General features: G+C 45.7%; 7 protein-coding genes across 11 annotated transcripts; 4 read left to right on the top strand and 3 right to left on the bottom strand.

Annotated features, from left to right (window-relative positions):
- The first annotated feature begins 11922 nt into the window (after window positions 1-11922).
- Window positions 11923-13023, top strand: LOC117896969. The gene is made up of 4 exons (XM_034805518.1): window positions 11923-12181; window positions 12272-12428; window positions 12483-12654; window positions 12715-13023. Exons 1-4 carry the CDS (start codon window positions 11995-11997, stop codon window positions 12955-12957), a joined length of 759 nt encoding a protein of 252 aa, XP_034661409.1. The 5' UTR covers window positions 11923-11994; the 3' UTR covers window positions 12958-13023.
- A 544-nt stretch (window positions 13024-13567) lies between these two features.
- Window positions 13568-15160, top strand: LOC117897304 (RNA-binding protein with serine-rich domain 1-A). Of its 3 annotated transcripts, none has more exons than XM_034806053.1 (3): window positions 13568-13723; window positions 13790-13954; window positions 14064-15160. In XM_034806053.1, coding segments are annotated over exons 1-3 (1119 nt in total). In that variant the 5' UTR covers window positions 13568-13721; the 3' UTR covers window positions 15016-15160. The 3 variants fall into 3 exon arrangements, with proteins under 3 accessions (XP_034661944.1, XP_034661943.1, XP_034661942.1); XM_034806052.1 differs by having other exon boundaries at window positions 14061-15160; XM_034806051.1 differs by having other exon boundaries at window positions 13569-13723; window positions 14049-15160.
- Window positions 15059-16820, bottom strand: LOC117897303 (probable tRNA (uracil-O(2)-)-methyltransferase). Its single transcript, XM_034806050.1, has 2 exons — window positions 16531-16820; window positions 15059-16471 (listed from the first exon to the last, which is right to left on the bottom strand). The coding sequence occupies exons 1-2, from the start codon at window positions 16793-16795 to the stop codon at window positions 15165-15167; spliced, it is 1572 nt and encodes a 523-aa protein (XP_034661941.1). The 5' UTR covers window positions 16796-16820; the 3' UTR covers window positions 15059-15164.
- Window positions 16821-17049: 229 nt separating this feature from the next.
- Window positions 17050-18693, top strand: LOC117896488 (2-oxoisovalerate dehydrogenase subunit alpha, mitochondrial). The gene is made up of 4 exons (XM_034804828.1): window positions 17050-17207; window positions 17275-17809; window positions 17875-18040; window positions 18101-18693. The coding sequence occupies exons 1-4, from the start codon at window positions 17139-17141 to the stop codon at window positions 18648-18650; spliced, it is 1320 nt and encodes a 439-aa protein (XP_034660719.1). The 5' UTR covers window positions 17050-17138; the 3' UTR covers window positions 18651-18693.
- Window positions 18694-18810: 117 nt separating this feature from the next.
- On the bottom strand, window positions 18811-20648 carry LOC117896489 (AP-1 complex subunit mu-1). The gene is made up of 2 exons (XM_034804829.1): window positions 19599-20648; window positions 18811-19537 (listed from the first exon to the last, which is right to left on the bottom strand). The coding sequence occupies exons 1-2, from the start codon at window positions 20418-20420 to the stop codon at window positions 19079-19081; spliced, it is 1281 nt and encodes a 426-aa protein (XP_034660720.1). The 5' UTR covers window positions 20421-20648; the 3' UTR covers window positions 18811-19078.
- Window positions 20649-20692: 44 nt separating this feature from the next.
- Window positions 20693-22591, top strand: LOC117896490 (methyl-CpG-binding domain protein 2). 2 transcript variants are annotated; one of them, XM_034804830.1, is made up of 3 exons: window positions 20693-20979; window positions 21233-21604; window positions 21965-22591. In XM_034804830.1, exons 1-3 carry the CDS (start codon window positions 20801-20803, stop codon window positions 22452-22454), a joined length of 1041 nt encoding a protein of 346 aa, XP_034660721.1. In that variant the 5' UTR covers window positions 20693-20800; the 3' UTR covers window positions 22455-22591. The 2 variants fall into 2 exon arrangements, with proteins under 2 accessions (XP_034660721.1, XP_034660722.1); XM_034804831.1 differs by lacking the exon at window positions 21233-21604 and having other exon boundaries at window positions 20701-20979.
- Window positions 22592-22838: 247 nt separating this feature from the next.
- LOC117899243 (metaxin-1 homolog) lies at window positions 22839-24620 on the bottom strand. 2 transcript variants are annotated; one of them, XM_034809120.1, is made up of 5 exons: window positions 24442-24619; window positions 24212-24358; window positions 23757-24035; window positions 23299-23694; window positions 22839-23111 (listed from the first exon to the last, which is right to left on the bottom strand). In XM_034809120.1, exons 1-5 carry the CDS (start codon window positions 24526-24528, stop codon window positions 23037-23039), a joined length of 984 nt encoding a protein of 327 aa, XP_034665011.1. In that variant the 5' UTR covers window positions 24529-24619; the 3' UTR covers window positions 22839-23036. The 2 variants fall into 2 exon arrangements, with proteins under 2 accessions (XP_034665011.1, XP_034665012.1); XM_034809121.1 differs by lacking the exon at window positions 22839-23111 and adding an exon at window positions 23159-23229 and having other exon boundaries at window positions 24442-24620.
- Window positions 24621-26584: the final 1964 nt, after the last annotated feature.

The raw sequence follows: 26584 nt of genomic DNA, 5'->3' as shown, positions 1-26584 counted from the left end.
AGTTTTGGTTCTTGGTATGCCCGTAGCTGTTGTTCCTGTTGCTCCTGCTGCTCCTGCTGTTGCGCTTCTGTTTTTATTACCAATGTGCCGAGTGCATTCCCGTACATAGTAGGCTGTCGACTGCATGCAAATAGTGTGATGTACATATTTAATTATGTACACTTTTTATTGGATTTTATTATGCTTTATTAACTTGCTTTTGGTGTAGCGTACATATAGGATAATATCTGTAATAAACATTACAATGTTTTTTGTAGATACTAAACATAAATCCTAATAGGGCATAGGATATGACTACTTTTGTGCAAATTCTCCTTAAAATATTTATTTTTATTGGCTTACTTATTTTGTTCCCATTTCATTTATCCAATCCACAGCAGAACCTTTAGGACTGACGCCTACATTTATAATTATTCTTGAGCATAATCAAAGTCTTGCCCATAGACCGATTTCCGTATCTTTCTTCAATTTTTAATGTGTTTTCCACGCACTCAATTGTTAATTTTCAGCACAATTGTTACCGATTTATTCGAGTTTTCAAGGGATTTCCTATACTTTTATTGAAGCTCCTGTGATTTTACTTCATCTACTTTTGCAGTTGCTTTTCATAAATCGCGGCACGTGAACCAAGCAAATCAGTTATGGAATTTAGTTGTCCGGCAAGTTGATTATTGCATTGGCAGGAGACGGTGGAGATGGCTGGCTGAAGGTCTCCATCCTGGATTACCTTGCCACTGGCCATGAAGGTGCGCGACTGAGACTGAATGATTAATGTACAATCCGGTCGGTACCCAATCATACAAATGTGGATGGCCTTCACTGAATGCTCAAAGAGGGACGATGCACCATCAAATATCCAATTAGCTATGTATTTTTTTGGGAAGCAAGTGAAAGTCTATGAGTTGTCAAATGACTTCCTATACTCTCAAGTAGAGCCGTAGAAAATCATTTGACAGGCCGCCCAAAAGAATTTCCCAATCAAAGTCTTGACTAATCCACATTGATACTGTCCAGAGCAATGCCACTGCAGTGGCAGCAGTCAGTGGCATGCACCAGCAGCCTCCCCACCTGGGAGCCAAGCTTCAAATGTGTTTTGCCCGAAAAAGGTTCAACTAACGCAATGCCGCCGCCCAAAACGACAAAACAAAACCAAAAAGAAAAGGAAAAACCGAACGCAGAATGCAGAATGGAGAACGCAGCGCCATCGTGGTCGTCGTCGTCGTCGTCGTTCAGGTCCCCATGATTGCCAAATCAAATAGCCCGAAAAAAAAGACAAAACACAACCAAGCCAGAGCCATAGAAAAAAAATGCGTGAAAGCGCAGCTTTGTGGCAACGAATTCTGGGATGCTCTTTCAATTTAGTGTCCAGAAAAATTATGCTGCATGCTGGGACACTCTAAGAATTACTGGAAATTATATAGAGCAGATTTGCATGGATACGAAAATATATTCTCAATAGTTGATGCAATAAAAATCGACATAAGGGTGTGGTGATTGATGTAACGCCACACAAATTGGTCATTTAATGGTACATGATGGTCTCCCATCTGATATACATGGCTTACTTTAAGCACTGTGTAAATCTGTCATCCAAATACATTTTTTGGTGTGCCTCAAAGTGTCCAAACTTATGCTTAGATGATCAAAAATTGTATGATCTTCATGTATCTGCATTACAAAATTATAATACCAATTGCAAGGGTATCCCAAAAAAGCAGAATAAAAAATAAAAAGAAAAACAGAACGAGTAAAATGCTGCGGCACGAAACGAGGCAACATTTTTTACGCTTAAATGGCAGATTGTTAAAATAACAGAGGCGGCAACGGCACGCAAAATTGAACAACGGCACCGTCATTGCTCTCAGGTAGTACTTCCCAGAGGAGAGGAGGCAGGAGGAAGAGCCACCACCAGCCAGCAGCCAGCAGCCAGCGAACAAGCAGCAATCCAGCGATCCAACAGGTGCAAGCCAAGATTAACGCAAAATCAAAGCGGAAAAGTCTGACGCGAGCCGCAGAGGAAGAAGGATGAAAGCGAGGAAGCGAGGGAGGAGGCAGAGCAGCGACTAAGAAGAGGGGAACGCATTAGAACATTTAGTTAACCCATCGATGGATCAAAGGGGTGCAGAAAATTAGATATAAGTAGATGTATTTTAGATATGTTTTTATTGACAAAAGTGTGCCCTAAGGTGTATCCGAAAATGTAATAAATAATTATAATAGCCAAGGTTTCAATTTCAGATCTAGATGAGTGAATATTTTTACAATTTTTCCAATTTTGATATTTTGTATACAAAACTAGAGAAAAGTTCTCATATTCAAATCAATATTTTACGTACCAAAAAATGAACCTGAAGCATTCGTACAACGCCATTAAAATAATCATTTAATAATCATTCTAAAAATTAAATAATTCCTGTAATAAGAAAAACTTAATATTTCGGCCTGCCTATGGGTTAAAGGCAGACGTTGGTTCCCCAAATGGTTAACCGAATGCAATTGCTACTGACTCCTGGTCGCCGTCCGGTCCGTCGCCTATCCGCTGTCGCTGTCGCTGTCGCTGCCGCTGCCGCTGCCGAAGCGCCACACAGTGCACTGTCGCAGATGAGAGGAGGCCTGAAGGCAGCAGCAACAGCGCTGCCTGCCACATGCAACTGGGCAAAAGTTGCAACTGCAACTGCAACTGCTGCGAGTCGCGCTTCGCTTTTGACTATATCATTAGAAGCATCATTAGAATCACTTGGCAGCGACTTGGCTGCGGGCAACGCCTCGAGTGGATTTTTGCTGCTTGCTGCATAATAATTGTTGAGCCCGTCCCGGCCATGTGGCAGGTTGCAGCCCAGCCAGTCAGCCAGCCATCCAGCCTGCCTGTTGCAGATTTCGGTTTGTGTCTGTCGATTTTTGTTCTTTTTTGTTGTTGTTTGTTGTTTGCTTTTTGCATTGCAATTTCTTCGCTCCCTTCGCTGGGCATTAAACTTTTGATTAGCGCTTTCCTGGAAAACAGCAACAAATTAGCCAAAGAACGAGCCAGAGCGAGAGGAGACTGCCAGAAGGGCTATGGGGCAGAAGGGGTTTCCCTCTAACATTTCGTATGAGCAAAACATGGATTTACCTTTTGCTTTTCTTTTGCCACTTCTGTTTGTTATACCTCAAGGTGCCCGTGCCCGTGGCATGTGGCATGTGGGCTCCAGCAGGAGCTCTACCTCTCTCATTTTCCCCTCGTTGCAGCTTGTGCCTAGCGGGGTATCCCATAGTCGAGACAATCAACTGGGGAATGCCTTCATGTTCTTCATTGTTTAGCCCTGGCTTCCGGGGCACTTGCGATATCATTTTAACACGTTCGAAATGAGTCTTAGACTTGCATTTATTGCTTATTATGCTGCGCTTTTCTTTTCTAATCTACATCTGCCCCAGTCCCTTCACCTGCCACTGCCCCTGCTGGTGTCTGTGACTCTGCCTTTAATGCTGCATTTTCCATTAGACTTTTCTAGAGCCTCTTCTGGAGCTCAGCCTCCTGGTGGCACCTCTTCGGCCGTATGGGAACCCGGCGTTCTCAGAGCCACACACATGCCACAAATTGCAGCACGTAGCTACCATTTAGTTGAATGATCTAAGGCAATTGACATTTGCAATAAAATTGTTGCTGTCGCTGTGTTTTTTCTATCTTTTTTTGTTGCTACAAATAAGTAAATTGTGAGAATGCTTAGACTGGGCGTGCCCCGCTGCATTTCAAGTGCCTCAAAATGAGTTAGAAAGAAGCAGCGTCATGAGAATTGCGGGTTTTTGAGTGCCAGGAGAGGCTTCAAACAATTTCAAATCAATTTTGTATCAAATAAATATATAACATGTATTTTTAAAACTAATTTAAACTCTCAATTAAATTCAAATAAAAATCTGATTGCCTTCCTTTGCCTCGCCCTGACATTCAATCCTCTTGAACGACTGGCGACATGAACTTCAATCATTATCAGTCATGGGAAACCGCATTCAAGTGCAGTTTCGAGTGCAATGACACCAACCACAGCTGCATTTGCCTTGCGGCTCTGCGACCAGTCCCCGCCAACGCATTTGACAACATTTGTTTCCTCATTACGAACGCTGCTTGGCACCGGCGGCTTGGCATGGGGAGCAGCAAATTTCACCAGCCCAAGAGTCGACTTAAATGTTAATTACGTGATGCTGCGAGGAAGCATCTCTCATCTCCCATCTCTCATCTCTCTCTCTCCCTCTCTTTCTGTGGCGACACACGCTGGCAATTTCCCCGCAGTCCAGTGCCTGCACCCCCTTGTGGCAGAGATCGTGCAAAAGAAAGTGAAATGAGAAGCGTGGAAAGTCGACAAAAGGTGAAGATGTCTACCACAGGGTTCACGACGGTCAGCTGGTGCTGTTGTCGACTGCTTGACTCTGCCGCAGCGGAGTAGCTGATTGCTGGGAGAAAGGTGAAGAGGGTCTCGGCTCTGAGATAAAATGAGGTAAGGCAAGGCACAGGTGAGACGAGCGGCAGTCACTTTCGGGTCACTGAATAATTCGAATGGTCAATGAGTGTGTTATGTGTGTGAGCGCAAAGAGTGGGAAACGTTGCTGCCGCTGAAGTTAATGTTGTTGATGAGCAGGAAGAGTCGGACATATGGATGAGGAAGCCAAACGATGACAAATTACGATGAACGCTTCCTCGATTCATAAGGAGAGGAGCGAAAAAAGGAGTTTTTGCTTAGAGCCGCGAGCTGCTTCCTCCAATTCCCAGCTAAAGCTTTTAAATTCTTGAATTTCCCACGTAAAACCCATACAAATATTGACAACATTTTCGCATGGCCATTGCTGGCACTTCATCAGAAATTTCAACCTCAAATGTTGGAGAGGCTAATAAATGTTTCGCCCGTGTTTGTATTACTTTGTATGGTATTGGAATTTAGTGCTAATGCGTACAAGAAAGAGGCGTGACAACCGAAAAAATAACAAAGTGCTAATAATTTCTGTGCGAAATTATGTTTGGGGTGGGCAAAGCCACATAAAAATGTTCCTCTGTGCGGAGACCGGCTAGGCGGCAGCGAATGTCGAAGCTGAAAATACAGCAAAATACTTTCAATGTAGTAGAAGCATTAGCTACCCTTTTATTGTGGTTTTATGTAGGTAATGATAATAAAGAGCTTTATAAATGAAGAAGTTTCTGTGACAGTTTCTGCATTTGTTTTACTTTCATTTATGAACTTCAAGAACTGACATTTTAGGAGCCGATTTACGCTTGTAAATAAATATCAGAGAATCATTTCAAGCGCCAATATATACCCCCTGAAAGAGTATCCTCTAAGTAAAAAGCGTTTTATATTTTCTGCGGTTTAATTCGCAGCAATTTGCATTTTGTTTCTCCTTCTCTTGCCACAAGTTGCGCTACCTATCCAATTTGTTTTGCCTTATATATTTCGATATTCATTCGCGTGATTTTTGTTTTAATTTCTTTGCCCCAGGCAGAGTCCATTGTGCGGCAATCGGACAGATACACGCGCGTAATTAAGTTTTGGATAGCAACGAGATTGCCTCCCACCCAGCGAGGGACAGCAGTCCGTTCGTGGGACGAAGGTTGGCCAAAATAAATCAGCCAACAAGTCCAAACCGACAATTAAACCAAAGCGAAATTCCATTTTTATTTGTTGTGTTTTGTTTGATGGGTTTTAATATTGTAAATAAATATTTGTGGGCTGTGTATCCATTTAGCTGACTTTGATAATTACGCATAAATATTTGGGATTTTGTGTCAAGGATGAGCGGAACTACTGGCATACATCAATGGATATCTGCTGGCTGATGCGCTTTGATTGATTGATTGATCTGCGTGGCCAAAACAAAAACCCCACAAAAACACAACCAAATGATGTCTTAATGGGCGTTTAATTTGTCTTATGATTCGTGTGCAGAGACTTGACTGGAACTCACAAAAGATGCTTTCATTTAATGGCAAATGTCGCCCAGAAATTAAGAGCGTATCCACAGTTTAGCCAGAACTGGAGACTGTGGCATGTGGCAGCGGCTGCGGCAGCGCAATTACCACATAGAGAGCCTTTAGTCTATCCCCCCCCTACCCACCCCTGGCTCTCTTGTGGAATTGCGGGGTAATTTGCAAACGCACCAAAGCCGCTGACGACGACCTTAATTAGCGGACAGGCCAGAGGAAGCCGGCCAGCCGCCGCTACACAGTGGGAGCAGCAGCAGGAGGAGGAGAAGGAGGAGGAGGAGGAATCTGAGCCAAGAAGAACAAGAACAAGTAATAGGCAAAACGCACATTGCACTGGTACGGGGGGATGGGTGGATGGGCCAGTCGGTGTGAAGAGAGGCAAGTGAAGCGTTCATCGAGCAGAAGGGCGCACCGCAAATTCTAAGAAACCAATTAAGGCGCCACTCGTAGGCACACTGGCAGCAGAATATTTATTCACGAGAGAAACAGAACAAACAGAAGGAAAATATATTAATTTTTCATTGAGATTTTATTGCCTAATTCTAGCAAACTTTTAAGCCCAATACTTCACAGGTTTTATGGCCAAATATTTCAGCAAACTTTTCCAATTTTGGCAACAAATTTTGACCACCGTTTTAGTGGCACTGTGAACCACTGTGCGTTGAAACTTGATGGAGAGCCGTACACATCAATTGAGATATTATGAAATCGCTGCGTTCACTCCGATCTCCCTCACCCCCCTGGGCCAGTGCGTGCGGTCTGTGTCCGCTAATATCCACATCCACATCCACATCCTTTTGGGCCGACTCCGCTCGCGCTGCTCTAAGACTGAGAGGAAAACTGAACCGAGCGCATCGCATCGCAAAGCATTTGCCTTGTTAATGATGTGCCATGCGCGCATTTAAATAAAGTGCCGCCCATTATAATGAGCGTCTCCATCGGCCTCCATACCCTGGGAGAGGGTATTACAAAATTGCAAAAAGTGAAGTCTAAGATTTCAGATTATTATATGTAATATTATGTTGCATCTTCTATAGATCATTCACCATTAAATCAATTGATAAAAGCAACCAATACCTTATGGCATTTATAGAATAAAAATGTTGCTCCATTTTAACATAATTTTTCCTCTCAAAAGGGCATCCAAACTTCATCGTCTGGTGGTGATCTTCCATGCATTTTTCGTTGTTAGCGTCTGTCGTTGATAGTTGTACGAGTATTGGGCCTGTTGGCCTGCCCGTTGCCCATCGTTGTCGACATCTCAACGTCATAAAGGAGCGGCAGCGCCCCCTTTCCTTATGTATGTTGGGTCTGTTCGGGTTCTAATGAGCGGCTCATAAAACGCGCTAAAGTTTGCACATAAAAAGGGTTGACCACGACTGGGGAGCCCCATATGAAGCGCATAATTAAGGCGGAATGGATGGACCCAGGCCAAGTCTGGGCCGGCCTCGGCAATGGCGCTAGATTTTTTTGTTTCTCCATGAAGAATGTGGGTAGGATCAAGCTGATTGTTGTGAACATCGCTAAAATGTTACACAACAAATACAGGCACTAAGACGGATACCAGACAGAAATGTCAAACAAACCGAGGGGCGCTGCTGCAAGTTATCCTGACACTGCACTGTGGCTGTAAGAAATTAAATAAAAACTATTATGGGACTGGTGTGACTTTGTTTTAGCTTAAACTAAGCTGCCATAATGCCACTCCTCCCACTGTTCTCATAGCTAGCTGCTATGACACAACATCTTCACGACTGTCAGGCAGAGCCCTCTGCAGACTGACAGCTATGACACATCAACATTTTTCGCGAATTCCCCGCCATGCATAATCAGGCGGAAGAAAAATATTAGTGTTGCCCGCCTCTACCTCTCGCTGCCAGGTTGCATCTTCATGTTGCAAGCAACCAAACATTTATCGCAACTCGCGAAATAAAGGAAAAATGAAATATTTTTTCCCTGTGAAAATGCCCAAATAGAAAGTTTGTCTTCTCTCCCCTTTCCGCCTGCTGCAGCAAAACAATTAAGGCAACGTCAGAGAGGGAGACACCTGAGAGACAAAACTGCAAGCTCAGTGAAAAGAAAGCAGAAGAAGACACCCCCCTCCGTGCCCGTCCTCGCTGCTGATCTTCTGGCAACCTTAATGACGGTTGCGGTTTGGCAGTCAGCGCTCAACAGTTTGGCAAGCATAGAGCGGGGCTTGTGTGGTCGGTTGGTCAGAGTCGACCATTGACATAACATAACATAAACATTTGCCACAAACACACACATTGGGACAATCGCCTAATTATGGCCCTTGGCTGTTTATTCCTCCTTCTTTTGGCTCTTTTCTCGATCGGCTGGATCCCAGACCCCAGGACCCTGGACCCATTCAATCGATTCAAATGCCCGACAATCTTTTCAATTATTTCTTATCACCTATGGTGTCCCGGCGAATGCCACAAGAACTGCAGATGCACTGAGCAAAAAAAGAAGCACATTTACTTTCATTGGGAGAAGTCAATTAAATGGAAAACAGAAATAAAATATCAACTTTTGGTGCAGGTCAAAAATCTGGCATCCAAAAATGATTGCCAATGTATCCCTAATTGTTTAGATACTTTTGTTCTTAGTGTAGCTGGGCAACATTGTTGCCGTGTTGTTAATGTCATTTGTTGTTCCTCTCGCATACATTTGGCGCTCTCTTTGCGGGTGCTTAGCATATCTTAACTGGTCCGCACAACGACAAGAGATTGATATAAATTTTGCCGCATTTTTACCTATCGGCATGCCACAATTTTCTTTTTGACTTTGACTTTGGCCGGTGTTGCTGTTGGTGTTGTGTCTTGGCTGGATTTTGCTGTCGCTGCTGTTGCTGCTGTTGCTGCCTTGTTTCAGGCTGCCCAATTTTCGGCTTTCAGCGGATTTTGCGCGTTTCGTTTTTCCACAATTTCCAGAACGTTTTTCGGCGGATGGCAGCTGTTTGATTAATTGCCATGGCCAATGCAAAGGCAAATCGTTTCACGGATTTTGTTCGCTTTGGCTTTGGCAAATTATCCACAGGTTCCGGCCAAACGGAAAGACAACAACAACAAAAAGTCGTTGACAAATGCCACGCCGCCGCCTGTTAGGAGGGGAAAGGCTTTGGCAAAGGAAAGTAATCCAGTTTGGTACAATTTTTGATGGAAGAGTATTAATAAATTAATAAAATATATACTCGTAGTTCTATCATTCAAACGATAACTTTCTGTTCAGTTCCATTTCTCTGGTGGATCATGATTTTCCAATCAAATTTCTTTGATTAGCGTTCCCCATCGATTCACAGACAATTTCACAGTTCTCTTCTCCCCAGCAAGCGGGGATTATTGAGAAAAGTGAAACCAAGTCGAAGCCAACTTCTGTGTTGACACCTGCATCTGATCTCGATCCCATGCCAAGCGCAGTCGTCAGTGTGAAGTCTCCCATAACCGTCTTACATCAATCGCACGCTCGTTCGTGGCCCCCGATGATCGCTGGACCCACTTGCACTTTCAGCCTCGTCATTCTACATTGTGGGACAACTTTCATCTTTCGCGATGCTGCTGTCTGCTGACTGCTGGCTGCTGGCTGTTGGCTGCACTTTCGTTCAATCGGTCAACGCAACGTTGGGGGCTGGGAGGTTGCATTGCCACTGACGCTGCCGTGCCTTGGGGCCACCTTATGATGTACGTCGATGTCGATGGTAATTTGCATATTTTCCGCATGCTCAGACGACGAGACGAGGTGGCACGCAGCCAGTACGCGGCAGAGTCCGGTCCATCGGCAGTTTATTAAACAAAAATATTGACATGAAAATCGGCTTTCGATTTCCATGCGGGCAACGCGCGATGCTGCGACAAATTGTGTGGCAGTTGCACCACCAAAACGAAACCAAACCAAACGAGATTAAATGGAAAGTGAAGTGCTTGCCGGTGCGCTTGCACATGCGTCGCTCGCCAATCAACTCCAACTCGGAGTCCAAGCTGAAGCTGAAGCCAGCTCTTAACTCTCAGTTTGTCGTCTGTGTAATTAGGACAAAATGTCTAATGTTGACCAATGCCGAAAAAGTCAATACAACTCGGAGACCAGTGTCGAGATGCAGTCTGGTTTCGATTTACGCACTTTAATGATCATTTAGCAGTGGAGGGGACAAACTTTGCTTTGCTTTAGCCGAAGCCACTTTAAGCCGATCAATCTGGCCTGCAACTTTTACTTCAACTGGGAAAGTTCTGCTGTTTGGCCGTGGAGATGGGCTTTCTTTTGGGAAATTCAATTTCACACAAAACTGAAACCGAAAGTTGATGTTTCTACTACTGTTTTTTTGAGGGGGGGGAGCTTAACTTTCTGGATTATGTTTTGGGTATTACATTTCATCAGACAAATGTCTGATTCGCTACCGATTCTCATCGCCTAAACTCCATCATGGGAAACTGAGCTTCACATTTCTATTTGATCCATTTTGGGCAGCAGTTAAATTCAGAAAACAAATGAATTTAATTTCCTATTATGCTTTAATTATATAGTGTAATTGCATGGCAATTGTAATAGCAAATTGCCAATTATTTACATTTATACTAAACATAAGGGAATTACAATTATTAGATTATTATGGTGTCCCGTTAACACAATGGCGGCTCCATTACCATCATCCCATCTGGAGACAGACCCCCAACTATTTTGTGTAGAGCAAAACTTTGAATTAAAGCAACAATTATTTATTTAATCATATTTCATTGGGATTGAGCAATCAGCTGAAAGAGCTGCACAGAACTGTCGGGGCTACCTGACAGTGCAGCAGCAACAAATACAACAAATGCAACAGCAGCCGCAGCAGAAGCATCTTCTGCAATTATTTGTGCATTAGAAGAAGCGTTCTACCACATGGCTGGCGGCTAATGTCAGTTTAAGTGTTGGAATGAATAGAAAACATACCGAGGAAGTGCACTGACACTCACACACACACACACACACAGACACAGACACAGAGGTCGCGGGAGCTGGTGGGAAAATGTTGTTCGGCAACCAGATTGTTGGGCCTCAAATAATATTCGCATTAAGAATGACTGCAATGTGCGGCAAGTCCTTAAATGTAACCAACATATGGATACACAATGTCCAAATTCAATTAATTCATTGGAAAATGCTCCCAAAATGGCCAGCCCACGCAGAGCAGCAGCAGCGGCCAGTACCAGGCAGCCATTGCCTGTACCGTTTGCCGGCTGCTCAATGGACATCAATGGACGACCTTATGGTCAATGTGATATCTACACATCTACATTTGAGTTTCTTAGGATACGTAACCGTAACTTTAAAACAGTCCAAGCGTCTTCCAAATCGGAGTTTTACTGCCAAATTTAAGTTTTCAAATTTCTATCTGTTAAATTCACACATATGGCCAGATCGGAAAAAAAAAGATGCTCCCTCGTTCCCATTACCAGTCGTTCCTTCTTTTCCTCGGTATATTTTCAGTATGTTTTTAATTTGAGACGGTATTACCGTCGATATACGATACATTTGATGGTGACTGTTTACGTTATATACTTTTGGGGATATATTTTTTTTTTTTGTGCCGTCTGTCATCTTTTTTTTATTTAAGATCTGTCTTTTTAACTATGAAAATTAGTTCACTCTATATCTACGTTATATTGGTATATGTATGTATATTTAATGAAAATCATCCGACTTTTAAATTCCATTTTTTTAAGGTATATTCAAATATAGGGTGTCCAAACTCCCATACACATGTTTTTTAAATGTCCCTCGAGGAGCTTCCCTCTCTTTTGAAGGGAGGTATCGTTTTAAGCTCTGTATTTTTGTGGATTGCCCTTTTAATTTTTAAATCGGGTATCGTGGAAAATAAAAATTCCTGTCAAACTTCATTTAAAAAAATCCGCTCCAGGAATTTTTCGTTTGTTGAGTATCCAGCAACGTAAGCGAAATACACAGATTCTTATCGATATATCGATATAAAGAGCGTGTCTGGACTGAGAGAACAGCTGGTAGAACAACAGGAAAAAATAGTTTACAATTATTCCTGGAGTGAAATTTGCTTGATGGAGAGAAAAGGGGCGCGGAAATCTAAAAAAAGAGATGCAAATTTTCTAAGAGATGAAAAAATATCTCTTATAAGGGCAGTTGAGGCACGACCATGTATGTGGCTAACCACGCACAAAAAACATTTCGACAAAATTGCAATGAAGCGTGCATGGGAAAGTGTTGCTGCAGAAATAAATAAAGAAGGTGAGATACATACATATGTAAATACATACATACACACATGTTAGTGTGTATAAAGGTTTTAAAATATTCAGCTTTAATTATGCTTTTAAGTGAATGAATGCAGGGACGCATGGACATCCCTGCGGGACAGTTTGCGTTACCACCGGAGCAAGCTGGCCAAAAGTGGTAGCGCGGGAGGCAGTGACTTTGGTGACTGGCGGTTCGCTGAGCACATGGCTTTTCTGCCCGTAAACACGTCGGAGAGGCGGTAATTTATGATCCGACGCAATTTTATATTTTTCTCACACACCTTTCATTGTAGTGCCAAATCAAGCTCCTTTACGTTTGTGGACAGCCCTGCATGCAGCCCCGATGCATGCTCCAGTCCAGTACCAAACAAAATTGAAGAGATATCGATCGCTGCTTGCTCGGATGATGATACCTGGCTCGCAGAAGATGACATAGAGGCAAGCAAGTCGACGTCTTATTCATATGTAAGTATTTTTAAACAGTTTATTACAACAGTAATAAATGAAAACTCCTTTTTACCACAGTCTAACTCTTCAAAAAGGCTTAAGGCGGAAGAACCGACGTCATCGACTACTGATGGCTTAGCTGGCTTACTAGGCGACTACCTCAAAAACAAAAAGAAGACCAGGGCGGTCTTCCCATTTTGGGATAAGCTACTCAGTAAGCTGCCGGAGGATGTTGCAACAGCAACCGAGGTGGAGATAACAAATCTGCTGTTCTCGAAGGTGCAGCAGGAGGTCAAGGAGGAGCTGCCATTCGATTATTAAATAGAGCCATTATATATAAAATTACTTTAAACTTTACTTGGAAACATTGCAATAAAAATAAGTCATGAAAAGCAGCCGATCGTGTGGACAATTGATTGATAAGACGGATAAAAGTATAGTTTTAGCGCATAGAGTCCTAACTTGTTAGTAATATCAAATAGAAGACCAAAATCGAGGAATATGATTTAAGACTACGGTATATTTTTAAAATGAGAAGGTATATTTAATCGATAGTTCCTCTGGAAACTAGGGCTGGGAAACATCGATGGTGTCCACCATCAATAGTCGAAATATTATAGGTAACTTAGATTACCCTAGTAACGATAGTTATATGATTAGGACTGAAAATAGTTCCTCATCTGTTTTTGCAGAGCTTGTTGGTATATTAACGGCAGTAAAGATATCTAATATAAAAATTAATTAATCGACCCTATGATTTCGATTTTTTACAGAATATCCAAGCAAGACAATGCGGAACACGACATCTTTTTCTGACTTCAGTTGTTCCCACTATCTGGGACAGCAACACCGAACATACCCTCTTCAAGAAAATATCGACAGCCCCATCATCGCTCTGAAATACCTGGTCAATGCAGATTCATCGTCGTGCGACCATCCCTGTAGCGATTAAAATACCAACAAAAAAAGCCATTTTGACGCACCATAAAAAAGAAGATTGCATTTTTATAAATTAAAACTTTTAGCAATTCGTGAAGATTTTGCTGTCGCGTTTAAGTGCATTAAAAGTGAATTAGAAAACAAACATGTGAGTAGCAATGTGCGACTTCGCGGTGTCTTATTGAAACATATCCGATTCTTTCCCCAAAATTAGGGCGCGTGCCCAGAGTCCCGCCGGCGAGGGTGAAAAGGAAAAGGATGTCAAAGAGAAAGACACCAAAGAGAAGGAGGGCAAGGCAGCCACCAGCAACTCTTCGCGCAGGGAGCGCTCACGCAAACGCCGTGGTTCCGCCTCCTCTAGCAGCGATTCCAGCAGAAGGTAAGCCCCAAAACACACGATTTTGCGCATATTAAAAGCCGGCCTAACTGGGAAAAAAAATGTCACCAAAAACGTATGTAAATGATAATTCCAGTTCATCTGACAGTAGCTCGTCGCGCAGCAGCTCTGGCAGTGGGTCCCGCTCCAGCTCGAGTAGTTCCAGTGATTCGTCGAGCTCCTCCTCGTCATCGTCCAGCGACTCGGACCGCAGCGAGAAGAACCGTCGTCGTGGCGCAGCCGGTGGTGGTGGCGCCGCGGGTGGCAAGGATAAAGACAAAGAGAAGTCGCGCACGCGATCTCGCTCTCCGCGTCGCACAACGAAATCTCCACAGCCCAGCAGCACCAAGGCTCGCAAGGAACCCGAACGGGAGCGGGAGCGACGCAGCCGGTCCAGGGATCGTGCCCGCCGCGCTAGCTCCAATGACAGAGGAGCCGTCGGCGGCGACAGCAACAACGTGAAGCGAGAGCGATCCCGCTCGGCCAGTCGCTCGCGGTCGCCAAGACGTCGTGGACGCACTTCGGGGGACAGGACTCCGCCGCCGAAGAGACGCGAGCGCACACGCTCACGCACCCGTACACGCTCGCCCACACCGAAGCCGGTGCGCATTCATGTCGGTCGACTGACCCGCAACGTAACCAAGGATCACGTATTCGAGATCTTCAGCAGCTTTGGGGATGTGAAGTCCGTGGAGTTTCCGACCGATCGCTACCATCCGAATTTCGGACGGGGCATGGCCTTCGTGGAGTATGGCACCGCCGAGGACTGTGAGAGTGCCATGAAGCACATGGATGGCGGCCAGGTTGATGGCCAAGAGATAACCGTGTCGCCCGTTATCATACCCAAGCAGCGCCCACCCATGCGTCGTCCCTCGCCACCGATGCGACGGCCCCAAAACAACCGCTGGCGTTCCCCGCCTCAGTTCAATCGGTTCAACAATCGTGGTGGCGGCGGACGTCGGCCATCGCCGCCGAACCGTAACAGGAATCGTTCACCGCGCCGTCGCTCCCGGTCCCCCATCCGTCGTCGACGCCGCAGCAACAGCTCGGACAGCTCCCGCTAAGGAGGGATCCCTAGATGTAAATTGGACAAGCGATTACTACAGATTTATACAAAAACAATCTTCAATTTATTTCACATTATAACCGGCGCTCGTAGGCGGCAGAGAATACAAATAAATTATACACAAGCATGAAGCATCCTCTCCCTACGCTAGTGTATGAAGGTGCACTCTGCATCGTCCAGGGGACATCCCAATGGATGATGCAACTTGAAGAAACAGTCTCGCTTCTTGGTGGTCAGACGAGGGGTTGGCACTGCAGTCGCCTGCGGCTTGCGTATGCCAACGAGATCACCGCCACAGAACTGGAAGACCTCGTGCTTGTTCCGCAACAAAGTCTTGATGCCACCGCACTCCGACTTGATGCCGGTCAGCTCCTCTTTGCTCAGAGTCTGAGCAATGTCTCGCATGGACAGACGCCCGGACCAACTGTCTTCGTGGCTGGCGAGCAGCAAGCGAAAGATCTTTAGCACCAGGCCATCGATAATGGATCTGTCCACTTGGGTGCAATTTCGTACTCTTTCCTCCTTCTCGCGCAGCTTTATGGTGATCATCTCGTCCTTTGGATCGCCTATTTTGTACTTTTGGAGCTCTTCCCGAACAAAGTACTCGAGAGTTTGAGTATCCCCAGTGGTCCGCTTGAGGCCCAGCAGTGCCAAACGCTTGGTGCTGGGTATTTTCAGGCGATCCTGCAGCGTCTCGAAGCCACACTGCTCGGCGACCTTTAGCACATAATGGAAAAAGTCCTGATAGGCACTTATGCTAGTGTTTCGTCTCTGGAACTTGGCGCCGCTCAACTCGAACGGACAGCAGGGTAACAGAAAAAAGTTCGTGCTCAGCCGCCCCGCTAGCACAGGCAGCCAGGGGGAGAGCTCGTCGGAATGGTTGCCAATCAGCCAGTCAATTTCTGGGAAATCCAAGCGAAAGCTGTTCGGCTCCACTGCCTGCTCAATGAGGTTTCTGCTTGTGTCCTCCGGATAGAGGGACCACAGCTTGCGTTTCCGTATGTCATAGCCATAGCCCTTGTACCCCTCGGCATGGAGGATGTGAACAAGCAGGCCATTGCCACAGCCCAGATCGGCGAAGGCCTTGGGCTCTGTTTGCGTCTGACCCCAGAGGACTATCAGGTATGCTGCTATGGCCAGATCCTCGTATATGAACTTGAGCGGGTCTGTGGACTCCTCTGCCGTCTGCCAGTACTGCAGCAGCCGCTGGGAATGCTTCTGCTTGAGCTCTTTATACAAATCATTGTACTTCTCCACATTAACCAGGCCGAGGGACTTTACCTTGGTCTCGTCTGGTTTGCTTTGCGACCAGCTCAGCAGCTTGGACTTGAGCACAAACTCCTGCCATCCTGTCTGATGTGAGTCCAGTTCCAACTGGCCGCCCTTGAGCCGCACCGAAAAGTCTTCGAACAAATCGGTGGCAAACTGGCACTTGTAGCTGCATTCCTGAAAGTCTGCCAAATGCATTTTAGCATAAATAGGAGTAGCCAAATGAATGCGTCACTTGTCTCACCCACAAATCCTGTGGCCAGAATGTTGTCCTTTAGTTTCTTGGGCAGTAATTTGAAGCCAATCGTGAAACCTTTGCACGTGCGTCTCTCTGGCTGCTCCCGCAGTGCCCTCTCCAGTTCTTCTTGCGTGGAATCACAGAGCTGGTCATCCTGTTGCTTTTGCACTTGGGTGATGACCACTTCGAATATCTTTTTATTCAGCGCATGGTAGTTTTTGATTAAAATTCCAATCGCCAGCCAGAATTGCGGTTCCTCGACCACTGACATGTCAAGTTAGTGTTGCACAACTAGCTTTTTTTTAGCTTGAGATTTATACACTCAAATGGCGGGAAGAAGTTGCAATTTTGTTGGCTTTTTATTTAAAGCGTGTGTGGGGTAGAGATTAATTGGCAGCCAAGTATAATTACATTTTTGTGAGTTCATTAATTCGTTCAAACTGTAGAGTAATTCCATCTTTTTATTTTATTTAGCTTTATTTTACCAGATAGTATTGGCAACCCTGACACGTGTTGTTATTGTGTGTCTTCCATTGCGTAACCAGCTGGACCCGCTGAATATTCTACTCTTTGTAACCTGTTGCATTTATTAACTTTAGATACTTATTTGTACCATGTCATTCCTGCGCAAATCAGTCAAACTGTTGCATGCAGCGGGGAAGCGGCAGCAAAATCTCAAAGCGGTCAGTATTTTGGTGCAGTCAGCGATCGACGATCTTTATTTGTTTGCATTCTTCCTACGATCTTCAGGTTGTTGGTTCCACATTGCGGCAGCAGCGGCCGTACAGCTCAGAGCCGTCAAATGATTACGCCAATTTCCCGGGAGCCAAGGCGCCCTTTGTCAGTAAATTGAAGCTGAATATGCCAGAAGACTATGCGCCCATTCCCATCTACCGCGTCATGGATCAGGATGGCTTCATTGCCGATTACACACAAGATCCCCAGCTTGGACGGGACGTGGTGGAGAAGATGTTCCGCGACATGCTGCTGCTGAATACCATGGACAAGATCCTGTATGAATCGCAGCGCCAGGGACGCATATCCTTCTACATGACCAATTTTGGGGAGGAAGCCTCCCACATTGGCAGTGCGGCCGCCCTGGAGATGAGGGATCTCATCTATGGCCAATATCGCGAGGCGGGCGTGCTGGTATGGCGTGGCTTCCGCATTGATCAGTTCATCGATCAGTGCTACGGCAACGTCGATGACTTGGGTCGTGGCAAGCAAATGCCCGTCCATTATGGCTCCAAAGAGCTCAATTTTGTCACCATCTCCAGTCCGCTGTGTAAGCATCTAATTATAGACGATCCCAGTGATCCCAATGTTGTAGCTCTACTTTATGCTTTGCAGCCACTCAAATGCCACAGGCTGTGGGCGCTGCCTATGCGATGAAGATGCGACCGAACAACGACGCCTGCGTCGTCTGCTACTTTGGCGAGGGCGCAGCTTCGGAGGGAGATGCTCATGCGGCTTTCAATTTCGCGGCCACACTGAGTTGCCCCGTGATTCTGTTCTGGTGAGTGGATCAGAACCCGATTTGAACAAAAAGATCATCCACTAACTTCGATCTCTGCAGTCGCAACAATGGCTTTGCCATATCGACGCCCTCCTACGAGCAATACCGCGGCGATGGCATTGCTGGTCGTGGTCCCATGGGCTATGGCATCGCCACCATTCGCGTGGATGGCACCGATGTCTTTGCCGTGTACAATGCCATGAAGGTGGCGCGCGAGTATGTGCTGCGTGAGAACAAGCCGGTGGTGTTTGAGGCCTTGGCCTACCGCGTGGGACATCACTCCACCTCGGACGACAGTACAGCCTACCGTTCAGCAGATGAGATCGAGGTTTGGAACTCCGTCGAGCATCCGATCTCGAAGCTAAAGCGCTACATGGTGCACAAGGGCTGGTTCGATGAGGCCGAGGAAACGGCGTACATCAAGGAGGTGCGCACGAAGGTGCTCAAGCAGATTGCCGTGTCCGAGAAGAAGCTGAAGCCCAACTGGAAGGAGATGTTCGAGGGCGTGTACGCCGAGATGCCGCAGCATTTGGTGGAGCAGCAGCGCGAGCTGCAGCAGCACATAGAGGCGCACAAGGATAGCTATCCGCTGAAGGACTTTAAGCAGTAGAACTGCCAAACGAAATGAAAACCGAGAGACTCCAACGAAAGTGCATTTATTATGATTAAGGACTAAGCGTTTTAGATAAATTCTGTTTATTCTGTGTGGGTTAAACCCAAAGTCCCAACCCCAATTGTTGTTACTATGACGCCATCCCCCTGTGCAGGTGTTACGAAAAGGTGTTAAAATTTATTAGCTTTGATTTTACATACAATATACATATACTGAAAAAAACAATACAAAATACAAATACAAATACACAAATATATAATTTGTTGTTTACTTAAAGCAACGCATAACTCGGCGGCTGGCGGCTGGCTGGTGAAGGTGTAGGAAGCTATCTATCTAAGGACTACGAAAACAAAAGGACATCTCTCTTGCGTGAAGCTGCTTGGCTGGAATGATGGATGCTGTGGGTAGTGGTGGATGCTGCCCGCTCAATTCGTGCGCAGCTGATAGTCCCCGTTCTGCGTTATGTATCGCACCCAGGGCAGCGCCTGGTAGCCGCTCTTCTCGATGATCTTCAGATAGCGCACCTGTATGCCCGATGTCGTGAAGTAGGGTATCTCGAAGCGCACCTGTATCGGCGGCTTGCCCTCCATATTCTCCTCACTCTCCACACTGGGCAGACCGAAGTGGGCGCGCATCAGATACTCCTTGCCGCCCGGGAACGATTTCACCGTCCAAATAATGGCATTCTGTTCGGGCGCGTACTTGCAGCTGCCAATGGTCGTCTTAAACTTCGGGGAATCCGCATCGGCCGGCACGGGTATAACGATTTCCACATTGTTGGCCGTTGATCTGCGCTTAAACTGAGATTTCGCCTTGATCATGTACTCCACCCGGGAGTGGGCGTGTCGCTCAATAACCGACTCAATCCATATCAGAGGCTTGACCTGTTAAGAGTAGGACTTGGGTTTAGTTTCCATCGCAATCTAGGGTCTAGACAAGACTTACATGCGTGTTAAGGCGATAGGACATCAGCTCGAATTCTCCATCGGGGGGAATGAAGGAGATTGTGCGATCGTTTTCGAAACGCGACAGACGCACACACTGATGGAACTTGACATCCTCCAGCTCCACGGACTTGGATTTGCCACGGCCCGTGCTCTCGAACAGAACCTTGTCGTTGAGGCCCAGCCGCAGCTCGGGCATGCCCGACAGGTAGACGCGCATTTTGATGGCGCCCACAATCTCGCTGCGCAGCACATTGCCATTGGCGTTGGCCAGCAGGTTGACGGACTCGATCACATCGAGGAATACTTCATTTTTGCGATACTTGATGCCCTCGGATCGCCAGGAGACGGCATTTGTGACGGCCACAGGGATGCGGGGCTGCAGTTCCAGCTTGTGGCCCTCCTGCGTTATGTACTCTTGCAGTATCTTTGAGTCGGTGGTCTGTGGATAGCCAAAGTCGATGAGCTCATCGAGCAGCTCGTAGATGATCACAAAATTGTCCCGTATTGACTCCTCCTCCAGCTCCTTGAAGTACTCGACAAAGACCTGGGCAATTTTGTGCAGAAATACAAAGACCAGGGCTATGTTGACATTCTTATTGCGCGGCGTCGTCGACACAATGTACAGGTTGTTCGTTTTGATGTACGCGAACGTTGTCTCCGCCGTCTGTAGGATGGGCGTGATCAGTCCCTCCTCCTCGCGCTCCATCAGCAGCGGCATGAATTTATCTATGACGGCCATGTCGATGTTGTCACCGCGATAATTTCGAGATATCAACACCTTGCCCTTTACGTCCAGCACGAATATGGCCGAAGAAGACATCTCGCCCAGCAGCTGCCACTTGTCCCAAATATGAGTAGTTTTGAGTACGTTGCCTAGTCCGTGCGATTCTCGTGTGGGCGGCAACTGTTGCAGACTCTTGGCGGATTGTCGGTGGAGTGTGTGTGGTGTGTGAACTTTCCTTACATATTCCAATTCCAGCAACCTAAATGAAAATTCAGAAATTTCTTACGTCGCCTACGTCTGCTTCTTTCTTCTTCTTCAGCTGCAAGTTATCGATTGCAGGAGGGCAGGCCAGTGTTGAGTCACCCCTTCGATTGGGGGCTGCAACGTTATGCAGCACTAAAATACACTGTATTGAAATAGTTTTTCCAGACGCGCCTGCCATTTAACGAAATTGTTAATTATTTAGTTGCGGGAGCATGCAGATGAATCCAAGTGTTACGATTGAACGCAAACGCGTCGACTGCAGTGTCCTGCCCAAGGGCTGGCAACGGGATGAGGGCCGAAAGTCGGGCAGCAGCAGCAGTAGCACTAGCGCCACCACCACGACCAGCGGCAGCAACAACAACAACAATAAAGTGGATGTTTTTTACTACAGGTAAAGGAAGCTGCGTGCGGTGCGGTAAAATCCTCATCTCCAGACAGGCGGACACATAGCTCCCTCCCTGCACGTTGTAAATCTCGGAATATACGTTTAATCACTCTCACTACTTTTCTGTTATTACATTCGCATACACACACACATACAAAACACCAAAAATACACGCACACGCCTATGCATACACACACACACGATCTACCCCACACCACTCACCACCACCACCCACAACTGTGTCCGTCCTCAAAAACAGTCAAACAGGAAAAAGAGTTGAAGGAAAGCAGCAGCAGGGGGGCGAGGTTTTTGACATTGGAAGCTTTGATTTCCAGTCCGGGAAGCTGCAGCAGCGCCAGCTGCCCTCACCATCGATCTCGCTGTATCGCTGCAGTGCCATGCCCCTGCCAATTGGTGCTGGCGGCGCTGGAGCTGGAGCTTCACTGAAACGGAAATATGCCAGGGCTCAGGCAAACAGCAGCGGTGGCGGCACAGCAGCAGCATCCACGCCATCGACAGCGACCGTAGCAGCAGCGGCAGCAGCACAACCAACAACAGCAGGCTCATCATCCTCCACCGCGGGTGGCGGAACGTCCAGCAATCTGCGTCAGCAACAGCAGATGGAACTCAGGTAGAGCCAAGTGGATGTGGACGGAGGAGAGTACTTGGCTCCAAGCTCGTGCATGCGCAACAGTGTCTCTCGTCTTGTTACCGTAGCCCGTAGCCTTTGTCCAGGCCGCAAAGTCTACAGCAAGAACAATTTGAGTTCGAAAGAATTCGAAACCAAAAACCAAGAAAAAGAATACATAATTGGCATTTGATCGCTGTAGCTCTGTGCCACCTGTGCCATAATAGTTTATAGTTCTCTTAATCGTAAACTGCATGTTTCTTTCACTTTACGTTTACTTTTTTGTGTGCTATTTGTGTATTTTATGTTGTTGCTGTTTCTGTAGACATTTCCTTAATGATAATCCCTTGGAATCGTTTACAGTCGAGCCCTGCGCACAGATGTCTCCCTGGTGCCGCCCATACGACAGACTGCCTCCATATTTAAGCAGCCGGTGACGGCGATTGGAAACCACAGCCAGGATCCCAGCAAGGTGAAGCACGATGCCAAGCATGGGGCCCAGGAGAAGCCCAAACAGTTGTTCTGGGAGAAAAGGCTGGAGCGACTGCGCGCTTGTCACGACAATGGCGAGGAGCTGGACGATATATCACTGCCCAAGACCATACGCACTGTCGGCCCAAATGTCAACGAACAGACAGTCCTGCAGTCGGTAGCCACAGCCCTGCACATGCTCAATGCGGGTGTGCATGGCCAGAGCTCGACCAAGGCCGAACTCACCAAGAATGCGATGGCATTCATGAACCCCGAACAGCCGCTCATGCATGCAGTCATCATTTCCGAGGAGGACATACGCAAGCAGGAGGATCGCGTCGGTGTGGCGCGTCGAAAGCTACAGGATGCACTCAAGACATGAGTGCACAGCCCATCCATCATCTACCAATTCCATTGTAGAATCTACCAACATCTCTATTTATCATATTGACGACCTTTTTCGAAATTTACATTTAAGCCCTAGCGTGTAATAAAACTCTACCAAGAACCACACCGAAACGTATGAAGTGTGTGAAGTGAATCTGAAATGGAGTGGCTGGGCTTATGGATGCTAATGGATGGGCCACAGTTGGCTTAATCTCAAGACATAGATAGACATTCAGATTTAGACATTCAGATGTTTATTTTTTGCAATCCAATAAAAGTATCAGCAGTATTAGCTATCAGCTATCCTCTCTATTCCGCTCTAATGTGATGACTTCAAAATGCTATGTTACACAGACAGTTTAAAAACGAATTCGAACACTCTTCACATGTACATAGATAAAGGTATGGGTACACACATATGTATATATAAAGCATAGTTTACTTATATATTATATTTTCATTTGATGTTGGACATTTTTTTGTTTGTGCTTCTTCCCCTTTATACACTTTATAAATATATAGATACTCTATGCATATATGCATGTACATATATCACTACATAGAGAGCAGCATTATCCTATTCTAGGCCCTCCTCCGCATCATCATCGTCGTAGTCTATGCCATCGTAGTCCGTTGAGGAGCGCGTTGTTAGCTGCAAAAAGTGGGGTAGAGAAAAAGCAAATCAAACTGAGAATTTTGCGTGCACTTAATTTTGTTGTTGTTTGAACTTAGTAGAATTTCTGAAGCCAAATGAAAAGCCTGACCCAAAACTAACGAAAGCGTTCAGTAAAGGATTAAACATTTAGGATCTATGCCACAATAAACGAGCATGCCCCCACCTGGTTGTATATACCGCGCCATGCCGCAAACGCGCCCATGGCCAACAGTGCGCCGACACCCGCCACGATCTTTGTACTGCAGTCAGACTCGAGGAATTTATGCTCCGAATGCGTCAGATGTGAGTCTGTGCCGTTCGAGGCCTTTGTGAGTTTGGTGGAGTTGTAGCCTTCGTTGCGGAAGATGTCCTTGGTGATGCGATTGATGAAATTCACCAGATTCTGACACGCTTTGATGTGAGCCTGCAGCGGATTGTTGGGCAGTGTTATCTTGAAGATTATGGCCAAATAGCTGTACACAATCGCATCGAATTCGCTGTAGGTGTCGCCGAAAAACCACACCTTGCGGCCCAGCTTGCGAGAGAGCAGATTGACGCACTTTTTGGCATTCAAAACTAGCTGAAAGACTCAACATTAGTAGGGTAAAGCAACAAGTTAAGAAGCCTCAAGAGCCCACATACATATTCCGACTCGTGCTTATCCAGCTTATCGTTCACATCGAAGCTGGCCATGACCTGGAGCACATCGCATGCCTCGCGCTGATACGTGGAGGGATAGTAAAAGTTAAATGGGAATGGCGTTCGCTTGGCATACAGCCCACGGGTGGTTTTGTCAAAGTTGAATGGTTCTCCGTACAGGAAGTAGTGGTAGTAGCCATGCAGATTGGTGAACACCCAGTTGGCATATGTGGCCGACAAATGCTTTTGTTTGGTGTTTAAGTGCGCATCAATCGGGTAACCCTGAAGGACAGATGGGAAGCAAGGAGCAAAAGTAAATTAAAAATCCATTGACTTGACTCATACGATACGCCAGCCATACGTTGCTCTACGCTATATTTATAAATAGATCCGACAGTTTGTTCACCCGGCATTGTTTTATGTTCATTTGTTTTTGTTTCTGTTCAGTGTGCACTCACCTCAAGATCCAGCACGCGCTTTATTTGAGTGTAGCCCACAAATTTGTCATTGCCAATCTGCAGATAGGGCAACTTTCCGGCACCAGAACGCAGGGGATTCGCATTCGTTTCCACGTCCATGGGACAGCGGGTGAATCGCAGAAGACACTGCGACACAAATGGCAAGAATTTGATTCATTGATAGCGATAATAAGCGTGCTGTGGTCGCGATATGATGCAACTGAACCTACCAGGGCACGTAAACATTCAAAATCAATTGTCGGCAGACCCCACTCCCCCTTGTACACGTGCAGCATGGCGCCTAGTTGTATATCCATCGGTGTTCTGGTCACTGATTTGTACTTTTGCTATTCTATAAGTTTCTAACTGTTCACTTGCATGGTAATGCACAAATATTTTACTTTTTTTTGAGGTTTTTGTTACCGCTCTACTAGGGTTGTCAAATATATGTCAAAATTTCAATATATAGATATTTTTTTAAAATAAAAATATATTTATATCGTGATTTTTTCCCCAAAATATCAATATATTGATATGTTTTTGCGATATTTTTTGATATTTCAAGTTCGGTAACTAACCACAGGATGTATATAAATATATAGGGTATATTGTATTTGTGCACAAAAGTGGATTTATGTAACGCCCAGAAGGAAATGTTTCCGACCCCATAAAGAATATATAATCTGTTGTTAGTAGTATTGATCAGCATCAATAGGCGAGTCGATATGGCCATATCGTGTCTATACGTCTGGCAGTCTGGCTCAGAGACTATAAGAGCTAGACCCACCGAATTTTGCTCCAAGATTGTGTTATGGACGGCTTTTGGAGGTAGCCGATAACCGACAGGGCTGGAGAAGGAGAGGAGGCAGCGGCCTCTGGTGTGGATCCTGGGAGGCTGGAAAAGGGTTGCAAGGTGGCAAGGAAGAGGAGAGAAGAAAAACGTGTGCGTGGAGGTGAGATTTGGGATGAAGAGTTTCCGGGAAAAAGAGAGGCCAGAAGGAAATCGCCAGAAAAAACTGGAAGAAAAAAGATTTTAAAAAAATAATAAAAATAAAAATAAATAAGTGAGCAGCCCATACACCAAAGGACGACAACGAGGCGACGACAGCACAGCGGACATCATTCAAGGAGCCGACAGCTGGGTCAGCGCCAAGACTGGCCCGGCCGGAGCACCCTGGAGGAACATACAGGGGCGGCAATCAGCGCGAACGGCGGCCAGATCCAGACGAAGACACCAGACCCGCACCGGCGACACGCACACCGCAACATACACACCCATCACATACAACACACGTCACATCGTACACACATCACATCATACCCACATCACACACACCAAAAACCCGCATGTATTAACGTAGAAAATAGAACGTAAACACATACATATATTAACACCATTAAAATTATATACGAGAAATAATACCCTGCACCCAACAAGCCCCATCACGAATTCACACACCATACCCTTTCTTTCTCTACAACCTCCTCCGCAATTCATATATTTATTCCCGGTAACAATCATCACTTTACACAAGCACACATACTTATTTTTTTTTTTTTAAGATTCCGTACACAACTCATATCACAGATATACCTTCTCGGACTGAACAGTCCACAGTACGCAAATTAAAATAAAATAAAATAGAAAAAAAAACAACACAAAGTATTTTAGGATAGTTTTTTTTTAAGTTCCAGTTCGTCAATCTATGTAAGCGGAGTCTATTTTCCCCCCCGAAAACCACACCCCTTTCTAATTTATACACATGCAATAACTACTAACAAGAGCTCTTTTTTTAGTTTAAGTTAACCATTTGAATTTGCATTTAAATTTCTATTACAGCCGGTTTGTTGACATTAAATTGGGGATGCCACCTCGGGCAAAAAAATAGAATCCGTCAGTATTTTTCTTTGAATGTCAGTATTTTTATGTTAGTATTTATTTAATCCGCAAGGTAAAAGTCAGTCAAGGTGAAAATGTTTTAGGAATTAAGTAGATTTATAAGACGAAAGAAATAATGAATTATATTTGAAGATTTGAAAGAAAAATGAAAGTGGAGTAGAGATCCTTAGTTTGGGTGGGACGAGAAGGGCGGAAGAGTGAACCTAATGTTTTGTTATGGGAACGCTCAACAGGTTGAACGCTCATGGAAGGGAGGGACTCGCAATGGTCAAATACAACACCGACTGACCCCGCCGAAACGAGTGCCAATGTAGATGCGTGTAAAAAAAAAAAACTAGATCTGTCCGTTGCACGCGAGAAAGTAGGTTTTTTGTTAAATCCGTCCCCTGGCTATCGGGTCGGAAACACCCCTGACTTCCCCGAGAGCTAGCCGGGAACGATAGACCAGGGCGGCAAAAAGGCGGATCATAACA

The sequence above is a fragment of the Drosophila subobscura genome, chromosome O (genome assembly GCF_008121235.1).
Source record: "Drosophila subobscura isolate 14011-0131.10 chromosome O, UCBerk_Dsub_1.0, whole genome shotgun sequence".
Classification (NCBI taxonomy): Eukaryota; Metazoa; Arthropoda; class Insecta; order Diptera; family Drosophilidae; genus Drosophila; species Drosophila subobscura.
The sequence above is the reverse complement of the archived record's forward strand: the minus strand, read 5'-3'. Positions and strand labels throughout refer to the sequence as shown.